General features: G+C 44.4%; 1 protein-coding gene across 5 annotated transcripts in view; it reads right to left on the reverse strand.

Annotated features, from left to right (window-relative positions):
- The window catches only part of OFD1 (OFD1 centriole and centriolar satellite protein), a 136,260-nt gene that overhangs the window by 44,121 nt on the left and 71,087 nt on the right, over positions 1-21,052 (reverse strand). For all 5 annotated transcript variants that reach the window (XM_030201583.1, XM_030201582.1, XM_030201581.1 and 2 more), the window contains one exon: positions 4,512-4,612. In XM_030201583.1, the coding sequence (XP_030057443.1) occupies positions 4,512-4,612 (101 nt within the window). The remainder of the gene's footprint in view (positions 1-4,511; positions 4,613-21,052) is intronic.

Below are 21,052 nucleotides of genomic sequence, written 5' to 3' on the forward strand. Positions count from 1 at the left end.
TTTGGGGGGGATTTGGGGGGCTCAGCACACAAGGGAAGGGTGCTATGCACCTGGAAGCTAATTTTTTTTAAAGATTTTTTAAGTGCCCCCTAGGGTGCCCGGTTGGTGTCCTGGCATGTCAGGGGGGCCAGTGCACTACAAATGCTGGCTCCCCCCCCATGACCAAAGGGCTTGCATTTCGCTGGGTTTGAGATGGCCGGGTCCGGTTTCCATTATGGCTGAAAATCGGAGCTGGCCATCTCATCTAAACCCGGCGATCCGCCGGTGATCCTATTCTAAACCCGGCGAGCGATTTGGCCAGCGCCAAGTGTATTTCAAAAATACGCTTGGCTCCATCCGCTTTCGGCGCCAGGCCCGAAGATGGCCGGCCATCAATTTCGCCGGCGCCGTTCGATTATTCCCCTCAATAGGTACAGTGTCTAGGGCCCATGAAAATGTTTGTTTTTAAATCAGAAAGAATAAAAATGAAGTAGAAGTTATTTTCATGCCTTGCATTTTGGCCTTGAAAATATACACAACAAATAGAATACAAACACATAAAATAGAAATCAAATATACATATAATTCAAATTAAAGCTCAGTCAGATATTAAATGCCACCGAGGGAGGGGCCCATGAAGGCAAAAGTGCCTAGGACCCACAAAGTCAGAATGCTGCCAGACCAGGAAAGGGTAATTTGTGCTGCATTTACCACCTTCAATAATTTTGAAAAGCTGGCTTCTATGTTAGATCATATGTTTTGAAAGTGGTGACCATCTATTATTATATATGTCTGCATATATCTAATACCTCTGTAAATAATAATACAACAGAATCTGATCTGTGAGAGGGACTTGTGAAAACACAATCCATTATCATCTGGTTTTTTTTTGTTTATTTTCCAACCATTTCCATGCATCAATCTTTACAAAAGAATACCTTTCTTTTTTGGTTGTAAATGTGTCTTGTTAAGAGCAACTTAATTGTACACGCAAAGGAGACATGTTCAGATTTCAGTGTTTAATGGCAAACTTCAAAGCTACAGCACTTTCAAAAGTATTTTTCAATAATTCAGTCAGTGGTTAGAACAAATTACAACATTATAAGATTCCTCTTGTTCTTGCTCATTCTATTTACTGTCTAAAGGGAAAAATAAGTTTTGGAAGATTTTGAAAGCATAGTTACCAGTGCAGCTAAATAAAATGAAACAGCTGCTGCACTAACTGTTCTCATAAATATGGATTACCCTTGCACACGGAGAGGGCAATTCCAGACCTAAGGGGGTGAAAACCACAGCTACATATAGCCACTTTGAGTGACTAAATTACACCTGCCTAGCAAAACAATGTGGGTGATTCTCAATGCAGGACTGGGTTTGGAGAGTTAAAATTACACACGAGGTATACTACATGCATATGAGAACTCTATGCTCAAGTAACCTCGGTTGCGGGTATATTAGGCAAAACATGAGCAGGTATTTTTGTGCTCGCACCCATCAGTGGAGGAGTAGCCTAGTGATTAGAGCGGCTGGCTCAGAACCAGAGAAACTAGGGTTCAAATCCCACTGATGCTCCTTGTGACCTTGACCAAGTCACTTCATACTTTGTTGCCTCAGGTACAGACTTAGGACTACTCAAGTGCACTACTACATTATTAATGCCATTAATGTGCATTATTAGCAAAAAGTTCTCATTGCACAAAATGGAACCCGCGGTAATTAACATGTGTTAATGTGTAGTAGTGTCTTTTAGTAAATTTAGTCCTAAATTCATAAGCCCTGAGCTACTACTGGAAAGGAGTTAGATTTTTTAAAAATATGTTTTAGAAAATTTTCAAAGAAAAAAAACTTACATACTTTATCTTCAAAGCTTCAAGTTACTACTACTAATAGCTAAAATTATGTGAAAATGTTTTTCTCTCCTCCTGATTTCCCTATTATTGCATATAAGTCACATTGAATGGTTAAGGTGCTTAAGCATTCAACAGTATTTCGAAAGTGATTAAGACCTGGTTGTTTGCTCATTGTTTTTTTCTTTCCTTTTTCTGAGGATGACGGTACTGGGGGAAGGGGTAGGTTTATTTTACTTATAATGTACTGTGTTTTTGTTGGAACTTTTTAATCGTATTTCACACTGTATAGTCTTAGACAGAAATTTGCAGACTATAAGATGTATTAAATTGAATTCAAATTAACAAAATGTAATATTAGACAAAATGAACCTGAGTAAACACGACAGTTTTTAAATTATTACTTCATTTATTTACGTAACAAAAGTTATGCAACACCTATATCACCCATGTGAAAAACTAACTGCCTCCTTAGTTACCGTACTCAACCAATTGACCAAATTTAATTGATAATAAATCAGATTTAGCTGACTGAACACAGACAGGCTTGATTGCAGCCAGCCCTGTTGAATCTAAACCTCACTATATATTGAATCTTATCATGAGAGTGAAGTAGTCATCACAAAGTTTCTACAAGAACTGCTATGCCATGATCAAGAAAATTCCAGAAGAGATAAGATACAAACGTTGTTCAACTATATCAACCTGGAAAGGGTTACAAAGCCATTTCTAAAGTTATGGAACTTCACCAAACCACAGTGAGAGCCATTATCCCATTTGAAGTAGACTTGGAAAAGTGGTGAATATTCCCAGGCATGCCTACCAAAATTACTCCAAGAGCAAAGCAACAATTCATCTGGGAAGTCACAAAACATCTCAGAAGAGCATCCAAAGAATTTGCAGGCCTCTCTAGACTCCATGTTCAGTGTTCACAACTCCACAATAAGACTAGGCAAAAATGGGATTCACAGGAGTACAGAAAGGCAAAAACCATTGTTATCCAAAAGTAATACCAATACTTGTCTCACATTTGCAAAAACACATCTGGATGATCCCCAATAATGTTCTATAAAAGGATGAGTAAAAGTGGAACTCTTTGGACAACACAGGTCCTATTACGTTTTGCTGCCTCAGGACCTGGAAGACTTACAATTATTGAAGCAAACATGAATTCTGCACTGTATCAGAAAATTCTTAAGGAGAATGTCCAGTCATATGTCCATGAACTGGAGCTGAAGCATTATTGGGGTATGCATTAAGACAATGATCCAAAACATGAAACAAGTCTACATCAGAATGGCTGAGGTGAAAAAAAAATTAAAGTTCTGGATTTGCCTAGTCAAGGTCCTGAACTAAACCCAATAGAGATGCTGTGGCAGAATCTGAAAAAAGCAGTTCATGCACGCAACCCTTCAAATGTCTAAATTAAAGTAGTTCTGAAAAGAATGGGCTAAGATTCCTCAACAGCAATGTGAAAGACTGATATCAAATTATAGGAAATGTTTGGTTGTAATTATTGCTGCTAAAGGTGGTGCAACTAGTTATTAATTTTAGGGAGCAGTTACTTTTTCACATGGGTGATATGGGTGTTGGATAACTTTGTTCCTTAAATAAATGAAATAATTAAAAAAAAATTACTCAGGTACTCTTTGTGGAGGAGTAGACTAGTGGTTAGTGCAGTGGACTTTGATCCTGGGGAACTGAGTTCAATTCCCACTGCAGCTCCTTGTGACTCTGGGCAAGTCACTTAACCCTCCATTGCCCCTGGTACAAAATAAGTACCTGAATACATGTAAACCGCTTTGAATGTTGCAAAAACCTCAGAATGGCGGTATATCAAGTCCCATTTCCCCCTTTGTCTAAAACTGATTACATTTTGTTTAAAGATCAGAAACCCAGTGGCGTTCCTTGGTCGACTGCCACACGGGGCGGTTCACCGCTACGCAACCTCTTCCTCCGGGCGTAGCGTCACCCCCCCCCCCCCCCCCGGCACATCATCATGTCGTCCCCCCCCCACCCGGTGCATCACCTCCAAGACCACCCTCCGGGTGCACTCTTCTTACCTGCTGGGGTGCTGGCAGCAGCCGCACGGCTGTCGGCTCAGCCTGTTCCCTGCTCCCTCTGCCCTGGAACAGAAAGTAACAGAAGAGGGAGCAGGGAACCAGAGGAGCCGACAGCCACGCGGCTGCTCCCTGCACCCCTCCTGCAGCATGCACCTGGGGCGGACCGCCCCACCCTCTGTACGCCACTGCAGAAACCATACAGTGTGACATTAACGTGATAATCCCGCTGCTGCTCCTTGTGATCTTGGGCAAGTCACTTAACCCTCCATTGCCTCATGTACAAACTTAGATTGTGAGCCCTCCTGGGCCAGAGAAATATCCAGTATACCTGAATGTAACTCACCTTGAGCTACTACTGAAAAAGGTGTGAGCAAAATCTAAATAAATAAATGAATAATAAATAAATAAACAGGGAAAATCAGGAGGGGGAGAGGAGGAACTTCTTCACATCACTGTATGTCCATAGTGCTACTAAAAGTAGGTAAAATAGGAATCATCATTATGTGTCAAGAATACCACATTACAAATGTATTACTCTTTGAGCCTGCAAAGAGGTGGGAAAATGTGGGGTACAAATGCAATAAATAAATAAATAAATAAAAGTACATATTCCATTGCTTACTATGTAAAGAGGAATCTGATTCTTCAAGATCTTCAAACAGCAGCTTCTGTGGCTTTGAAGAATCACTGAAATCAGCAGAAATGGCTGGAAGTTGCTGAGTACTGTAGAGAAATGTATTAAAGCAGTGTGACAATCACAAGTGCAGACATGCAAAGCTTTCAGAACAGTAATCTACTTCTAATTTTCTTATAGAACAGACAAGCCTGCAAGTGACATAAAACCGATGCATCAGGAACATCACCTGCAGTTGGCTAGTGATGATATATATTTCCATAAGGCAGCCTACATGTGTTTAAAATTATTTGAACTAAAAAAAAAATTTAAATGCATAAGGGGACTATGTAGTAACCTGCAAAATATTTTTTAATCAATGAGCTGTTTTTGAATGATTTTGCATTGCAGCAGCTCATAAGCACCAAAATTTACATAATGTTTCACACAATGCAGACTTTGAGGAGTATTTTCAAAGCGCTTAGACTTACAAATTACACAGTAACCTATGGAACTTTTCAGTCTAAGTGCTTTGAAAAATGAGCCCCTTTGTGTGAAAAGTTTATTATTGCGACATGAACTTCTACAAAGTAACTTCACAAAAGTACACTTCAAATGAAAAATATCATAAAACGTCTGAACTTTGACATTTTTGTGCATTGCCAGGGATTTTGTGCTAATTTTCATGCAAAGTGCAAGTTTGTGACATCACTTGATACTTTAGTACATAGGACCCTACCAAAGGAAAAAAAACATATGTGGATTTACTGAGTCAATGGATTTTCCCAGAAACTTGTAAACCCATAGAAACAAGAGAGCAATATATCCCCCAGATTCTTCTTTGGTCAAAAAGCTAAAAAGCAAAGCAAAATATACTTCCTCCCATCCCAAATTCATATTTCCTATACCTCAAAAGCTCTAGAAATTATTCATCTCTAGAAAAGCTGATGCTAGTGGGGGGTGGGGAGGAAAATATGCATATGTATCTTTGGATAAGTCTCTCTGGATCTACTGTCCTTTTAACCTCATGGCCTAGGGTGGAGTGCAGCTGCCCGGCAAACAGCATCGACAGGCATATTAGCCTGCTAATGCTCTCAAGAGGAAAGTTAGCTACAGCTCTTGGGATGTAGTTAAGTTTTCAGGGCTTATCATGGATCACAGTTTTTCCACAATCAATGATAGCTATTTTAATATTAATTATTGCATTTTATAAAACACATTTAATTTTGTATTTATCCAGTCATTACAATTGCATCAAAAAATAACTTGGCAGAAGAACATTAATCCAGTCATGTGAAGCATACAAAAAAATTCAATACAAGTGTATCCATGAAATTTGCCTACAAATGGAGAACCCAAGAGAAAACAAAACAAAAAACCCCAAGAGAATATTAAAAAAGAAATCAAAGCAAGTTCTTATAATCCAAACATCACACAGTCCTAAAGACCTGGATCATCATCAGGAATCTTTAGCGAAGTCGCCATCTTCCTATCTAGAAAAAAGTTCAGCTGAGTGGGTTTGAAGAAAATCTCTGTATTTTCAACCTACTGACATACTTAAAAAGTTAATGTACCACAAAGCTAGCTCTGAGAAAAAGCACCACCTGCTGTATAGCATTGCTTCCTTCACGCCTGGCTTTGCTTACAAATGTCAGGAAAAATCATACCTAATTTCCCAACAAAATCTCCTATTAGTGGTTGAATAAAAGCGCATCACTGAGTCTTCGTCGTGGACAAAGAAATAAAAAAGAGATATCAACGTGGTTGTCCATTTAACCACCTCTTTCCCAGAGGATTCCAGTAGTTAGTCAAATCTTGGTTATCAGTCGACAAGTCTCCCAGTCCTTCCTCTTTGTTGCCCATCTACCATCATCCAACCAGGGAGATAGTTCTCCCTAATTGTATATAGGATGCTGTTAGGCGTCAATTTGGCATGTAACTTTAGGCACCAAAATGTAAATTATGCGCCAAAACAAGGATGAACAGCAGTTACATGCATAACTGCACTTAAATGCTATTCTATAGGGCAGCGCCTAAGTACTTTAGCACATAACTGCAAGGGGAGCAGGCATATAGATGGGCCATGGGTGGGTCGCAAAAAAAGATATAATGGAATTAGAAAAGGTTCAAAGAAGAGTGACTAAAATTATAAAGGGGATGGAAATCCTCTCATATGAGGAAAGGCTAAAAAGGTTAGGACTCTTCAGCTTGGAAAAGAAATGGCTGAGAGGCGATATGATTGAGGTTTACAAAATCCTGAGTGGTGTACAACGGGTAAAAGTGAACCGATTTTTCACTCTTTCAAAAAAAAAAAAAAAAAAGTACAAATACCAGGGGACATTCAATGAAATTACACGGAAGTACTTTTAAAACAAACAGGAGGAAATATTTTTTCACTCAAAGAATAGTTATTATTTATTTATTGCATTTGTATCCCACATTTTCCCACCTATTTGCAGGCTCAATGTGGCTCACATAGTTTAGTAATGATATAATCATTCCAGGATATCAGATACAATTAGTAATATGTGGAGATTAAGTAAGGGGAAGAAGAAGGAAGTGATTAGGCGGGTAGGTTTGGAAGGTGGACTTTCATAACTGGGTGGATTGGTTAAGCTCTAGAACTCATTGCCGGAGGATGTAGTAACAGCGGTTAGCTTATCTGGGTTTAAAAAAGGTTTGGACAAGTTCCTAGAGGAAAAGTCCATAGTCTGCTATTAAGATGGACATGAGGGAAGCCACTGCTTGCCCCGGGATTGGTAGCATGGAACGTTGCCACTAATTGGGTTTCTGCCAGGTACTTGTGACCTGGGTTGGCTACTATTGGAAGCAGGATACTGGGCTAAATGGACCTACTATGGATATTCTTATGTACTTATGTTATAGAATACTGTGACGCGTGTAAGTGTTATCATCTAAGTGCACACATTTATACCCGCTATAGACATGGCATAAGTGAGCATGCCTAAATTACGCTAGTATTCTATATTGGCTTTGGTGCACAAATTTACCATTATAGAATACTAGCTTAGTGCTCAAATTTTTGGTGTCTAAATTTTAGAACACTATATAGAATTGCCTCCTCTATGAAATTGGGTAAGTTCATTACCAATTTTCTCCATCCTCTGGGAATGAGTAGCGGACAAGACTCCCAAGTCTGAGCTTTAAGAAGAGTATGTGTAGGAAAGGCATCAGGTGGCGAAACATACCACTACTGCTGAGCCCAGGGTGATAATAGATGGTTCAATCGAAAGAGACATAGAAAAACTGAAAATCTCCTGGAGTTAACATGCTGCCAGAAATTTCTCTGCCATTCTCAGTACTGTTGGGTTAGTGTAATAGTAACATATAGTAACATAGTAAGTGACGGCAGATAAAGACCTGAATGGTCCATCCAGTATGCCCAATAGTCACACTCACTATCAATTCAAGATTAAATCAACAATGAACGTGATATTATATACTTGACCACCTTTTCTCTACAGCACTCCAACTTGCACTTCCACATCCGTTTTCATTACTGCAATCCAACCTCCAGGCTCTTGAGACATTCTCCAGAGTCCCCCCCCCCCCCACCCATGACTGCAGATCAGAAAAAAACTTTATTGCTCCTTGCAGCATCAGTCAAACGTTCCTCCAGGCACCTGTTTACTTGGGGGGCAAAGCAGGGCTCAAAGGACTGAGTGAAGCCTCATTCCCCAAATAGAAGCCCCCCTCTCAATGGCTACTATGAGGATAAGAGTCAACAAAATTCTGCATGGTAAACTGGCTGGCTTCAACAGATTGTTGAATTCTAACCCTTAGGTTTAGGTATTCTTGGAAAAAGGTTTAGGTATTCTTAGAAAAAAAAATGCAGGGGAAAAAAAAAGCAGAGCTGGCAAAGAGGAGGTCAATGCTGAGATGGCTATCTAGCCACCACATTGAACCTCCACTGTATCTGCTGCAATAATGTGCTGTGTTGTGTATTGCTCTTCACTTATGGGAAGATAAATAGTGCACATTGTTATGCTGTGCTAAGCATAGATTTCAGCATTTAGCATGTGATAATGTGTTATTGCAGCAGTAAATAGACCCATCAGTTAAGTGCTTGGTGTTAAATAAGTCCCAAGTGCTTATCTTTTTTCCTCTACCTAACTCCACCTTCATAGAAACCCACTTTCTGGGCTCCTAACTTTAGGTGCTCAGCCCTAGTCGGTTTCCAAAAGGGGATGATTTAGAGGCCCTTTTACTAAGCTGCATAAGCATCTACGAGCACCCAACACGCACCAAAATGGAGTTACCGCACGGCTACCACATGGTCCTTGTGGTAATTTCATTTTTGGCATGCATCCACTACATGCGCCCAAAAAATATATTTTATTTTCTGGCGTGCGTCAGCTACGCGTGCCAAGTGGCATTTGGCGCACGTAGGTCATTACCGCCTGGTTACCACGTGAGACTTTATCGCTAGGTCAATGGCTGGCGGTAAGGTCTCAGACTCAAAACGGACGCACGGCAATTTTCATTTTGCTGTACGTCCATTTTCGGCAAAAAGTTTAAAAAGACATTTTTCGCAGGTGCGCTGAAAAATGATTCTGTGCATGCCCCAAAACATGTGTCTACACTACCACAGGCCATTCTTTAGCGCACCTTAGTAAAAGGACCCCTTAGGTACCTAACTTTGGAAACTTTTGCCAAAGAAATCTTAAAGGAACAATATACAAATAAATAAATTTATTTATTTCATTTATATCCTGCATAAGACCTAAGCAGGTTCCAATCTTAATGCACTGGAGGCATAGAAAAGAGACAGAGGCATATTTTCAAAGCACCTTGGCTTACAAAGTAACATTTTCAAAGCATACAGACTTACAAAATTACATAGGTCACTATGGGGCTCACTTTCGAAAGAGAAAAATGTCTAAAAAGCGACATAAAGCAGCATTTGGATGTTTTTCTCACAGTATTTTCAAAGCCTATTTTTCAGACGTTTTTCTATGCTGTTCTTCTGCAGTGCATCCAAATCTCAAGGGGGCATGTCGGGGCGGGATTTGTGTGTTCCTAAGACTTGGACGTTTTTCAGCAATAAACAAAATCGTTCAGGACTACAACTAACATGTTTTGAGCTAGACCTGTTTTTAGAATGAAAAAGGCATAAAAAGGTGCCCTAAATGACCAGATGACTACTGGAGGGAATCAGGGGTGACTACTACTACTACTACTTAGCATTTCTATAGCGCTGCCAGGGTTACGCAGCACAGTACAAGTTTAGACAAGGGGAAGGACAGTCCCTGCTCAAGAGAGCTTACAATCTAAAGGTAATAAGCTATGTAGTCGGTGTATGTATATGGAATAGGGAAGGTGGTTAGGCGCCAAAAGCAAGGGAGAAGAGATGGGCCTTGAGTAAGGACTTGAAAATGGTCAGGGAGGGCGCACGGCGTATGGGCTCAGGAAGTCTGTTCCAGGCATAAGGTGAGGCGAGGCAGAAGGGGCGGAGTCTGGAGTTAGTGGTGGTGGAGAAGGGTACAGATAGGAGTGATTTGTCCTGAGAGCGGAGGTTATGGATGGGAACATATGGGGAGAGGAGGGTAGAGAGGTAGTGGGGGGCTGCAGATTGAGTGCACTTGAAGGTCAATAAGAGAAGCTTGAATTGTATACGGTAGTGGATCGGGAGCCAGTGAAGCGACTTGAGGAGAGGGGTGATATGAGAGTATCGGTTCACGCGGTAGATAAGACGTGCGGCGGAGTTTTGGACAGATTGAAGGGGGGATAGGTGGCTAAGCGGGAGGCCAGAGAGGAGAAGGTTGCAATAGTCAAGACGAGAGGTAACGAGTGAGTGGACGAGAGTTCGGGTGGTCTGTTCAGAAAGGAATGGGCGAATTTTGCTAATATTATAGAGGAAGAAGCGACAGGTCTTAGCTGTCTGCTGGATATGGGCAGAGAAGGAGAGGGAGGAGTCGAAAATGACTCCGAGATTGCGGGCTGAAGAGACGGGGAGGATGAGGGCATTGTCAACAGAGACGGAGAGTGGGGGAAGAGGAGAAGAGGGTTTGGGTGGGAAGACAAGGAGCTCAGTCTTAGCCATGTTCAGTTTCAGATGCCGGTTGGACATCCAGGCAGCGATGTCGGAGAGGCAGGCCGAGACTTTGGCCTGGGTTTCGACTGTGATGTCGGGAGTGGAGAGGTAAAGCTGGGTGTCGTCAGCATAGGGGGAGGGGTCATAGGCATAATGGCACTTAAACCTAAGACATACAAATTCCTTCTATGTTCCATAATCCAATTTTCTGCCCCCTTGTGGCTGCTAAATATTATGCAATGAGAATTAGGGAAGAGAAGGAGTAACTGCAGTATGTGAGTGCATCTGGGTGGGGGGGGGGGGGGGGGGGCATTGAGAGTTCGAGACAACACTGTTATAGTTTGTTAGTGAATGGGATGTGACTGGGTATTCTCCAGGGATCAGCATCCTGTCACGGAATTTAAAGAGGGTTTGGACAGATTCCTGAGGGAAAAGTCCATTGAACATTATTAATTTTTTCTGGGGGGGGGGGGGGGGTGCCGGGTTCTTGAAGCCTGGATTGGCCGCTGTCGGAGACAGGATGCTGGGCTTGATGGACCCTTCGTCTTTTCCCAGTATGGCGGTGCTTATGCTTATGAGATGGTACTGGAATCCATGTGATGAGATCAAGGAGCCCAGGGAAGAGGTGTATATCGAGAAAAGAAGCGGTCCAAGGACAGATCCTTGAGGGATCCCAACAGAGAGCGGGACGGGGGTGGAAGAAGAGCCATTAGAAAATACTCTGAAGGTGCGATGGGAAAGATACGAGGAGAACCAGGAAAGGACGGAGCCCTGGAATCCAAATGAGGACAGTGTGTCAAGAAGTAACTTATGATTGACGGTGTCAAAGGCGGCAGATAGGTCGAGGAGGATGAGTATGGAATAGTGACCTTTGGATTTGGCAAGGAACAGGTCATTGCAGACTTTAGAGAGTGCTGTTTCTGTTGAGTGTAGTGGGCGAAAGCTGGATTGAAGCGGGTCGAGGACGGCCTGAGAGGAGAAGAATTCAAGGCAGCGGCTGTGGACAGCACGTTCAAGTAATTTGGAGAGGAAGGGTAGAAGAGAGATGGGGCGGTAGCTGGAGGGACAGGTGGGGTCAAGCGATGCTTTTTTGAGAAGTGGAGTGATTACAGCGTGCTTGAAGGTGTCAGGGAACGTAGCAGTGGAGTGAGAGAGATTGAGGATGTGACAGATGGAGGGGTTAACTGTAGGAGAGATGTTGGTAAGCAGGTTGGTGGGAATGGGATCAGAGGAACAGGTGGTGCACTTAGAGGAAGAAAGAACGCGAGCAGTTTCCTCTTCGGTGATCTCAGGGAAGGAGGGGAAGGAGGCCAGGTTAGGTTGGTTGAGGGAGTGGGTTAAGAAGCCACAGGGAGGAGAAGGCTTGGAAGTGAATTCAAGGTTTATCTTCTGTACTTTATCGTGGAAGTAGTCAGCTAGTGTTTGAGGAGAGAGTGAGGGGGGGGTGGGAGTGGAGGGTACTTTAAGTAAGGAGTTGAGGGTGGCGAAGAGGCGACGAGGGTTGGAGCCAAGAGAATTGGTTAATTGAGAATAATATTCCTGTTTGGCAAGGAATAGGGAGGATTGGAAGGAGGATAGCATGAATTTGTAATGGGTGAAGTCTGACAGGATGCGAGATTTTCTCCAGAGACGTTCAGCGGATCGGGTGCAGGAGCGGAGGTAACGGATGCAAGGGGTTAACCAGGGCTGAGGATTAATGCGCTTAGTGGGGCGAGAGACAGATGGTGCTAGGGTATCCAGAGCAGTGGAGAGAATTTCATTGTAGGTAGAGACAGCCGTGTCGACAGATTCAGAAGACGAAATGGAAGGGAAGAGAGTGGAGATGTGAGAGGATAGGGTAGGGGGGTCGACAGCTTGGAGATTCCTGAAGGCAGTGGTTATAGTTGGGCGAGGTAGAGGGGGAGGGTGATGAAGTGTGCGGGTGATTAGGTGATGATCTGAGATAGGAAGGACTGAGGTGCAGAAATTGGAAGGTGAGCAGGAAGAGAAGAGAACGAGGTCGAGACAGTGGCCATCACGGTGAGTAGGGGTGGTAGAGCATAGTTGGAGGTTAAAGGCGGATATCAGAGTAAGGAATTTAGAAGCGTAGGAGTTGGATGGGTTGTCAACGTGGATGTTAAAATCGCCAAGAATGAGGGATGGAGATGCGGGATCAAGAAAGACGGTGAGCCAAGCGTCGAAGTCAGTAAGGAATGAAGAGAGGGGTTTATCAGGGGGGCGGTAGATGACTGCAACTCTGAGTGGTAGTGGGTAGAATAGCCGGATGGAGTGAGCTTCAAAGGACGAGAAGCGGTGAGATTGCGGTAGGAGGAGGAGTTGGAAACTACAGGAGGGCGAGAGAAGTAACCCGACGCCTCCGCCACGGCCATCTGGGCGGGGAGTGTGGGAGAAGAGATAACCTCCATGACAAAGGGCCGCGACTGAGGCAGAGTCATCAGGGGAGAGCCAGGTTTCGGTTAGGGCGAGCAGTTGGAGGGAACGAGAGATGAAGAGATCGTGGGTGAAGGGCAGTTTGTTGCAGATCGAGTGGGCATTCCACAAGGCGCATGAGAAGGGGAGGGAAGAGGGGGGGAGGAGGGGAATAGAGACGAGGTTGGAGACGTCACGGAATCGTTTGCATGGATAGGAGGACAGGTGAGGGGGGCCAGGATTAGGATTAATGTCTCCCGCGGAGAGCAGGAGAAGGAGTAAGAGAGTGCGGAGGAGGGTGGGGGAGGTCGGGCGACGAAGGCGACGAAGACGGGGTGCACTTAGGAGGAATGGTGAAGGGTTAATGGCAGGAAGGAGGTGTTGGAGATTAAGGGCTAGGAAGGAGGAGGGGGACAAGACAGATGGAGAGGTGGTGAGGGATGAGGGTGAGTAGGGTGTTGCCGTAGCAGGCAGGACGGGAGGGAACACAGGTGGGCAATGAGTTCCAGCGGTAGACAGGGGTAAGGGGAGGGGAAAAAGATTAGGAAGGGACAGGGCAAGGAAGAGGATGTGGACAGGGGCCATAAGTAGTGATTGCGATGTGACAGGTGTAAGTGTAGTGACTGAGGTGAGAAGCAGGTAGATAGAGCGAAGAGCCGGAAGTTTGGAGTTGGAGGGATTGATGAACTGGAGATTGGTTAAGTCAGTGGCTGGCAGGCAAGTTAGGCAGTGGCTGCCAAGCTTGCAGGCGGGGTGGAGCAGATAAGTCAATGGCTGTCAAGTTGGCAGGTAAATAATGGGTGATAAGCTAGCAGGCGGTTTGGGGCATGATGGAGCTGATGGACAGGAACGAGCAGGGAGGTGCTGGAGAGGAGGTAAGTGTTGGGCTGACAAGTTGGCAGGCAGGCAGGTAAGTTAATGGCTGATGAGTTAGCAAGCTAGTAGGCAGGCAAGTAAGTCAATGACTGATAGGCTAGCTGGAACAAGCTGGTGCAGATGAACAGGAACGAGCAGGGAGAAGCTGGAGCAAGCAGGCTGGAGCAGATGGACTGAAGCAAGCAGGGAGAAGCAGGTTCAGGCGGATTGGAACACGCTGGAGCAGATGTACTTGAGCAGGCAGGCTGGAGCAGGTACTGAAGTAAGCAGGGAGAAGCTGGTTCAGGCAGACTGGAACATGCTGTACTGGAACAAGCAGGGAGGAGCTGGATCAGGCGGACTGGAACATGCTGGAGCAGAAGTGCTGGAGCAGGTGTGCCGGAGCAAGTAGGCTGGAGCAGATGGGCTGGAACAAGCAGGGAGAAGCTGGTTCAGGCGGGCTGGAGCACGCTGGAGCAGATGTACTGGAGTAGGTAGGCTGGAGCAGGTGTACCTGAGCAAGTTGGCTGGAGCAGATGGGCTGGAACAAGCAGGGAGAAGCTGGAAAAGTCGGGCTGGAACACTGGAGCAAGCAGGGAAAGCTGGATCGGCGGACTGGAACAAGATGGGATCATGCAGACTGGAACGAGCTGGAGCAGGCGGACTGGAGCACACTAGAGCAATTGGACTGGAACAAGCAGGCTGAAGCAGATGGATTGGAACAAACAGGCTGGAGCAGATGGACTGGAACAAGCAAGGGGGGAAGCAGGATCGGCGGACTGGCACAAGATGGGCTCAGGCGGGCTGGAACAGACTGGGATCAGGTGGGCTTGAACAAGCTGGGATAGGCGGACCGGATCAAGCTGGATCAGGCAGACTGGAATAAGCTGGGGTCAGGCGGCCTGGAGCAAGTTGGGAACAGGCGGACTGGAATAGTCTGGGATCAGGGGGACAGGAACACGTTAGGGCAGCTGGACTGGAACAAGCAGGGGGAAAGCTGGATCAGTGGACTGGAACAAGCTGGGGCCATCGGACTGTAGCAGGCAAGCAGAGGAGCTGGCACGGGTGGACCAGGGAAGGTGGAGCAGTTGGGCTGCAGTGGTGTGGTGGGTCCCCCAGATCGCTGGGCTGGCAGGTCCGAACACCTATTGAAGAGGCGCGCCCACCACTCGCGCACCGCACCGCCCGGACCGGTTCGCGTCACGAGGTTGGGTCCACACTACAGGCCGCAGGTGACAGGCGATCTCCCTCCGACACAGAGCCGACACGGACCCGGGCAGTTCCTGCCGGGGAGTGCGACGGCCGAGGGTGAGCTCACGGAGGCTTTCCTCGTGCTGCCTCTGCTTCTCTGGTTATACACTTAGGCTGCAGCCCTTGGGTGACCCCCCCAATAGCCCCTAGTGGTCACTGAGCCCCTTCCACCCCCCAAAAATATGAATAAAAATATGACTTACCAGCCTCTATGACAGTCTCAAATGTTAGTCAGGTCTGTTAGAGCAGCATGCAGGTCCCTGGAGTAGTGTAGTGGTAGATGCACTATGAAATAGGGGACTCAGGTCCCTATCTCCCTCTACCTGTCACACTTGTGGTGGAAACTGTGACCCCTCCCAAAGTCACCAAAACCTTACCATACCCATATATAGGTGCCCCTTTACCCATAAGGGCTATTGTAGTGGGGGGACAGTGTATTTTGGGTGGGTTTTGAAGGGCTCAGGGGACAAGATAAGGGAGAAAAGAGGAGATGTGCACCTGGGAGCATTTTCACAAAGTGCACAGAAGTGCCCTCTAGGGAGCCCCATTGCTCTCCTGGGATGGTTGGGGGACCAGTCTACTAAAAATGCTAGCGGCTCCTACATCCCAATGGCATGAATATCTAAGTTTTGCCCGTATTTGTTTTGTTTTTTGTTTGTTTTTTTCAAAAATGGACCAAAAAACAAAACATCCAAAGCACAAAACCTTATTCGAAACAGTATTTTTGGAAAAAAAAAAAAAAGATAGATGTTTTTCTTTTTCGAAAACAACCTTCTTTCCTATTCAGATTTTAGACATTTTGTGCAAAATGACCAAAGTTGGACTTGGACGTCACATCAAAAGTGCCCCCTATGTAACTTTGTAAGTCTAGGTGCTTTGAAAATGAGCCCCCTACTATATTTATTTATTTGTTGCATTTGTACCCCACATTTTCCCACCTATTTGCAGGCTAAATGTGGCTTACATAGTACCATCAAAGGCATTTGCCCAGTCGGTGGATAACAAATACAAAGTTGTATAGTGATCGTATGAGACTAAGGTTATTGCTTTCCACAAATGCAAAAAATCCAGAAGTCACAGAAAAACAGGCAATACAAATTGCTCAGTCGTTTTCAAAACCTCTTGTATCTGCCTGTTTATCACGCTTTCATCCAAATGCGATCTCAAACTGCACAGCTATGATACACTGCTTGATTAAGTGCCAGTTCCTCTTAGCTACCTCTGGGTGCCTCTAATGCAGTTGGAACATCTTAGGATCCTGAGGGATCTGTCCTCTTGGCTAAAGGTGGGGTCATTACAGTCATTGAATGTGGAGGAGGTTGGTTAGTCAGACTATTATATTGCTAGGTTTTTGGTTGAGATTTGAGCGAGTGGTGTCCCTATTTGATCAGAAGCATCAGAGGAGGCTGGTTATCTGTACTTTGAGATGCAGCAATTAAGAGAATCTTGGCTACCTAAGTTGAGATGTAATGATACTTTGTCAATAGATGAGGCAGTTGATTGGTGGCATACTTCCTTGATGCAGGCATTGGATGTTGTTATACTTAGTTAGTATGATAAGTAGTACATTGTAGCTCTTACTGGACTCATGTTTTGGGTTTTTGTGTGAATGCTGCTTTTTCTCCTGTGGGTAAATCAGCAAGTGTTTACTGTGTGGATTGTACATTGTAGCTCTTCCACACTGTGTGCCGAGTCCTTGGTGATCAGGTCCGTTAATCACACTATGACAGGAGTTAAGGAAGTCTCAGAGATTGTAGCGAAAACTGACGATTATGAGACATATAAATTTAAATTGTTGGAATATTTGAGGGTTTGTGATCAAGTATGGAATGAGTACTATTGCACTAAAATAAGGGAAGCATTGAATAGACCTAGAGAACTGTTTCAAATGGTGAAGATTTTGTCTGTGGGATGTAATGATCAGATGAAGTGTGGGGGAATTGAACCACAGGTTTTCAGTTTTTAAAAAATGGATTGATTGTAGCAAGATTGAGAAGGTCATCTAAAGGTGATATAAGGAGGAGTGAGGTAGACATGGGGATTGTGTTACAAGACTTTCAGTTAATAAGAGTCATGGGTGGCTGATGTTTGTTGTCTGCCCCCTACAAGAGCAATTCAGAATCCCTGCTCTTCGGTGATTGTTAGGTAGTTGGCAGAGACGTTGCACCAACAGTGCAGAGAACTGTGAATTTGACTCTTAAGTGAGGGGGGTGGTTCCAGCAGCATTGGAATAGGCTACTGTTAAACCTTTGTTGAAAAGCCAACCTTGAATCCAAAGATTCTGGAGAATTATCAGCTAATTTCAGTGCTGAAAACGGTGGCTACGATTATTGAAAGGGTTGTGTTAGATCAACTTTGTGATTATGTGGCAGAATGACAGTGGTTGGACCCTTTCCAATATGGTTTCAGGAAAGCACATAGTGTGGAGACTCTTAGTGTCAATAGTGGATGAGATGAGATTGTGGTATGGATGAAAATATCACTTACTGTTATGCTGGATATCTCCTTTGCTTTTGACACGATAGATATTGGGATTTTATTGAGTAGATTGTATGCTATGGGGGGGGGGGGGGGGTGATTGTATGATTGGTTTGTGTCGTATTTCAGTGGATGTTCTATGTAGCACAAGATTGGTGATCTGGTGTCCCCTATATATTCTGTGAAAATGGGGGTGCCGCAAGGATCGGCAGTGTCTGCCTTGTTGTTTAATATTTATCTGGCACCTCTAGGGCAAGTTTTTCGAGAATTGGTTGTTGCTTATAGATTTTATGCTGAAGACATTCAATTCTTTTTTTCCAGCTGTAGGGTCAGGAAAGGAGTGATTGAGACTGAAAACCTGTTTGGATTGAGTGTGTGACTGGATGAATACAATAAATTGGCTCTCAATCTTGAAAAAACTGAAGTTATGTTGGTGGGAAAACAGGATGATTTGCAGTTGCCAATAACTTTTTCTGTTCTTACTGCTTTAATTTCAGTGTAAAAAACAGGTTAAGACAGTGGTTCCCAAACCTGGTCCTGGAGGCACCACAGCCAGTCAGGTTTTCAGGATATCCACATTGAATATTCATGAGAGAGATTTGCATGCACTGCCTCCACTTCATGCAAATCTCTCACATGAATATTCACTGTGGATATCCTGAAAACTTGATTGGCTGGGGTGCCTCCAGGACCAGGTTTGGGAACCACTGGGTTAAGAATTTAGGAGTACTGCTGGATTGCGGGATGCAAAATTGTCTATGCAAGATCAGGTAGATTATGTTATTCGATCTTCGTTTTTTCAGTTACATATGTTGCGCAGACTAAAACCATTGCTTTTTCCTTAAGATTACAGTCACTGAAAGTAGAGGAGGTTGGTTGGCCCACCAGCCATTTCAGGATTGTTCTGCAAGTTTGGTACTAACAAAAATCAACTACTGCAATGCATTATCCCCCCCCCCCCCCACACACACACACACACTTTTACAAAGCCTCACGGTAATGCCAACACGGCTCATTCACTTTGAATGGGCTGCAACAGTATTACTGCACTGGCAGTCGCTAGTGCAGCTTTGTAAAAGGGGGTGTATATTTGGGTATTTTGGCTGCAAGATGTCAGGCTTTGCAAGTTGTAGAGAACTCAGCAGTGAGAATCAAATTATAGTTGAGTGTTCCATCTGTAAACTCCAGCCATATATATCCAAGGCATAAACTAGCACAGAGGATTGACTATTCTGTGCTACAGTTTATGCCTTGGATATATATGGCTGGAGTTTACAGATGGAACAGGTTGTAAAGTTTCCATGAAGTTGCGACATCAGTTAAGTGATTAGGTTACTGTGCAAATTTGAAACCGGTGATAGTAAGTCAGCAGTGGAGGGCCATCTATGTAGGCCTCCCTTGGCCTCTTCCCTGGGCTCGCTGATCTCATCACATGGTTTCCAGTACCATCTCTATGCTGATGACACCCAGCTTTATCTCTCCACTCCCGACATCACAGTCGAAACCCAGGCCAAAGTTTCGGCCTGCCTTTCAGACATCGCTGCCTGGATGTCCAACCGGCATCTGAAACTGTACATGGCTAAGACTGAGCTCCTTGTCTTTCCACCCAAACCCTCTTCTCCTCTTCCCCCACTTTCCGTCTCTGTTGACAACGCCCTCATCCTCCCCGTCTCTTCAGCCCGCAATCTCGGAGTCATTTTTGACTCCTCCCTCTCCTTCTCTGCCCATATCCAGCAGACAGCTAAGACCTGTCGCATCTTCCTCTATAATATTAGCAAAATTCGCCCATTCCTCTCTGAACAGACCACCCGAACCCTCGTCCACTCGCTCATTACCTCTCATCTTGACTATTGCAACCTTCTCCTCGCTGGCCTCCCGCTTAGCCACCTATCTCCCCTTCAATCTGTCCAAAATTCCGCCGCACGTCTTATGTACCGCGTGAACCGATACTCTCATATCACCCCTCTCCTCAAGTCGCTTCACTGGCTCCCGATCCGCTACCGTATACAGTTCAAGCTTCTCCTATTGACCTTCAAGTGCACTCAATCTGCAGCCCCCCATTACCTCTCTACCCTCCTCTCCCCGTATGTTCCCACCCGTAACCTCCGCTCTCAGAACAAATCACTCCTATCTGTACCCTTCTCCACCACCGCTAACTCCAGACTCCGCCCCTTCTGCCTCGCATCACCTTATGCCTGGAACAGACTTCCCGAGCCCATACACCATGTGCCCTCCCTGACCATTTTCAAGTCCTTACTCAAAGCCCATCTCTTCTCCCTTGCTTTTGGCGCCTAACCACCTTCCCCATTCATGATACCTACACTTACTACATAGTTTGTTACCTTTAGATTGTAAGCTCTCTTGAGCAGGGACTGTCCTTCCCCATGTTTAAACTTGTACAGCGCTGCGTAACCCTGGCAGCGCTATAGAAATGCTAAGTAGTAGTAGTAGCAGTTGAGGTTTCATTTGTTTAATTCATTTGATTGAGTCAATTCTCCATTAACTGTCTTGAGTAAAAATTATTTTGTTGTTTTATACTGCTCTCAAAAAAGAATTCCATCTTCAGTCAAATACACTGAAAGTACTGGAACACTGTGCATCCTTTATAGAGGAAAATAAAGGAATAAAGAATAACCTCCTGAAGCTTTGTGGTTTACTGCTTCCACTTGCCCTGTGACCTCTGCTGAGTCTAAGGAAAGCACATCCACACAGCAAACATTTGCTGATTTACCCACAGGACAAAAAGCAGCATTCACACAAAAACCCCAAAAATGAGTCCAGTAAGAAAACAAGAAGTACATACGGCTGAAGAAAGATTCAGTCTTTATAATAAAAGGCTATCTTTGTTTGATCACCATTAGAATCCTACAAGGCATTTAACAGATGCTGACAGATATTGGTATGGCTTTTCTAAGGTCTCCGGGTGCCAAACATCATTATTGGAATAATACTCAGATACAGGCAGCCTTTATTGAAAAAGACTGAATTTTTCTTCAGTCTCTGATCATGTGCATCTCATGTTACCGCTGTCAACATTTGAAGCTGCTAGAAGAGAAATGTGTCTTTGTTACAAGGCCAAATGTTTGGATGGTCCATTTTTTCCCACCAAGAACATACACTACTACTGTGCAGTGCTATGTGACCCTGCCTCGGCAATTCATCACAGCTAGAGTTTTTCCTGATCATGCTAAATTGTTTCATTTAAGCATTTCTCTGGTGGAAAATATGTAAAAGGAAGATAAGGTAATTTTATAACAGGGAACCTGTGTAAAATGTAAATATGACTTTTATACAAGCTCTTGTTATGCCCACAGTGGAAATTTAAGTAGCAGGAGTCCTACTACTTAGTATTACTAAGTAGTAGGAGTGGCCTAGTGGTTAGACCACCGGTCTTGCAATCCAGAGGTGGCCGGTTCAAATCCCATTGCTGCTCCTTGTGATCTTAGGCAAGTCACTTAACCCTCCATTGCCTCAGGTACAAAACTTAGATTGTGAGCCCTCC

This window comes from Microcaecilia unicolor, chromosome 4, assembly GCF_901765095.1.
Source record: "Microcaecilia unicolor chromosome 4, aMicUni1.1, whole genome shotgun sequence".
In the NCBI taxonomy this organism is placed as follows: domain Eukaryota; kingdom Metazoa; phylum Chordata; class Amphibia; order Gymnophiona; family Siphonopidae; genus Microcaecilia; species Microcaecilia unicolor.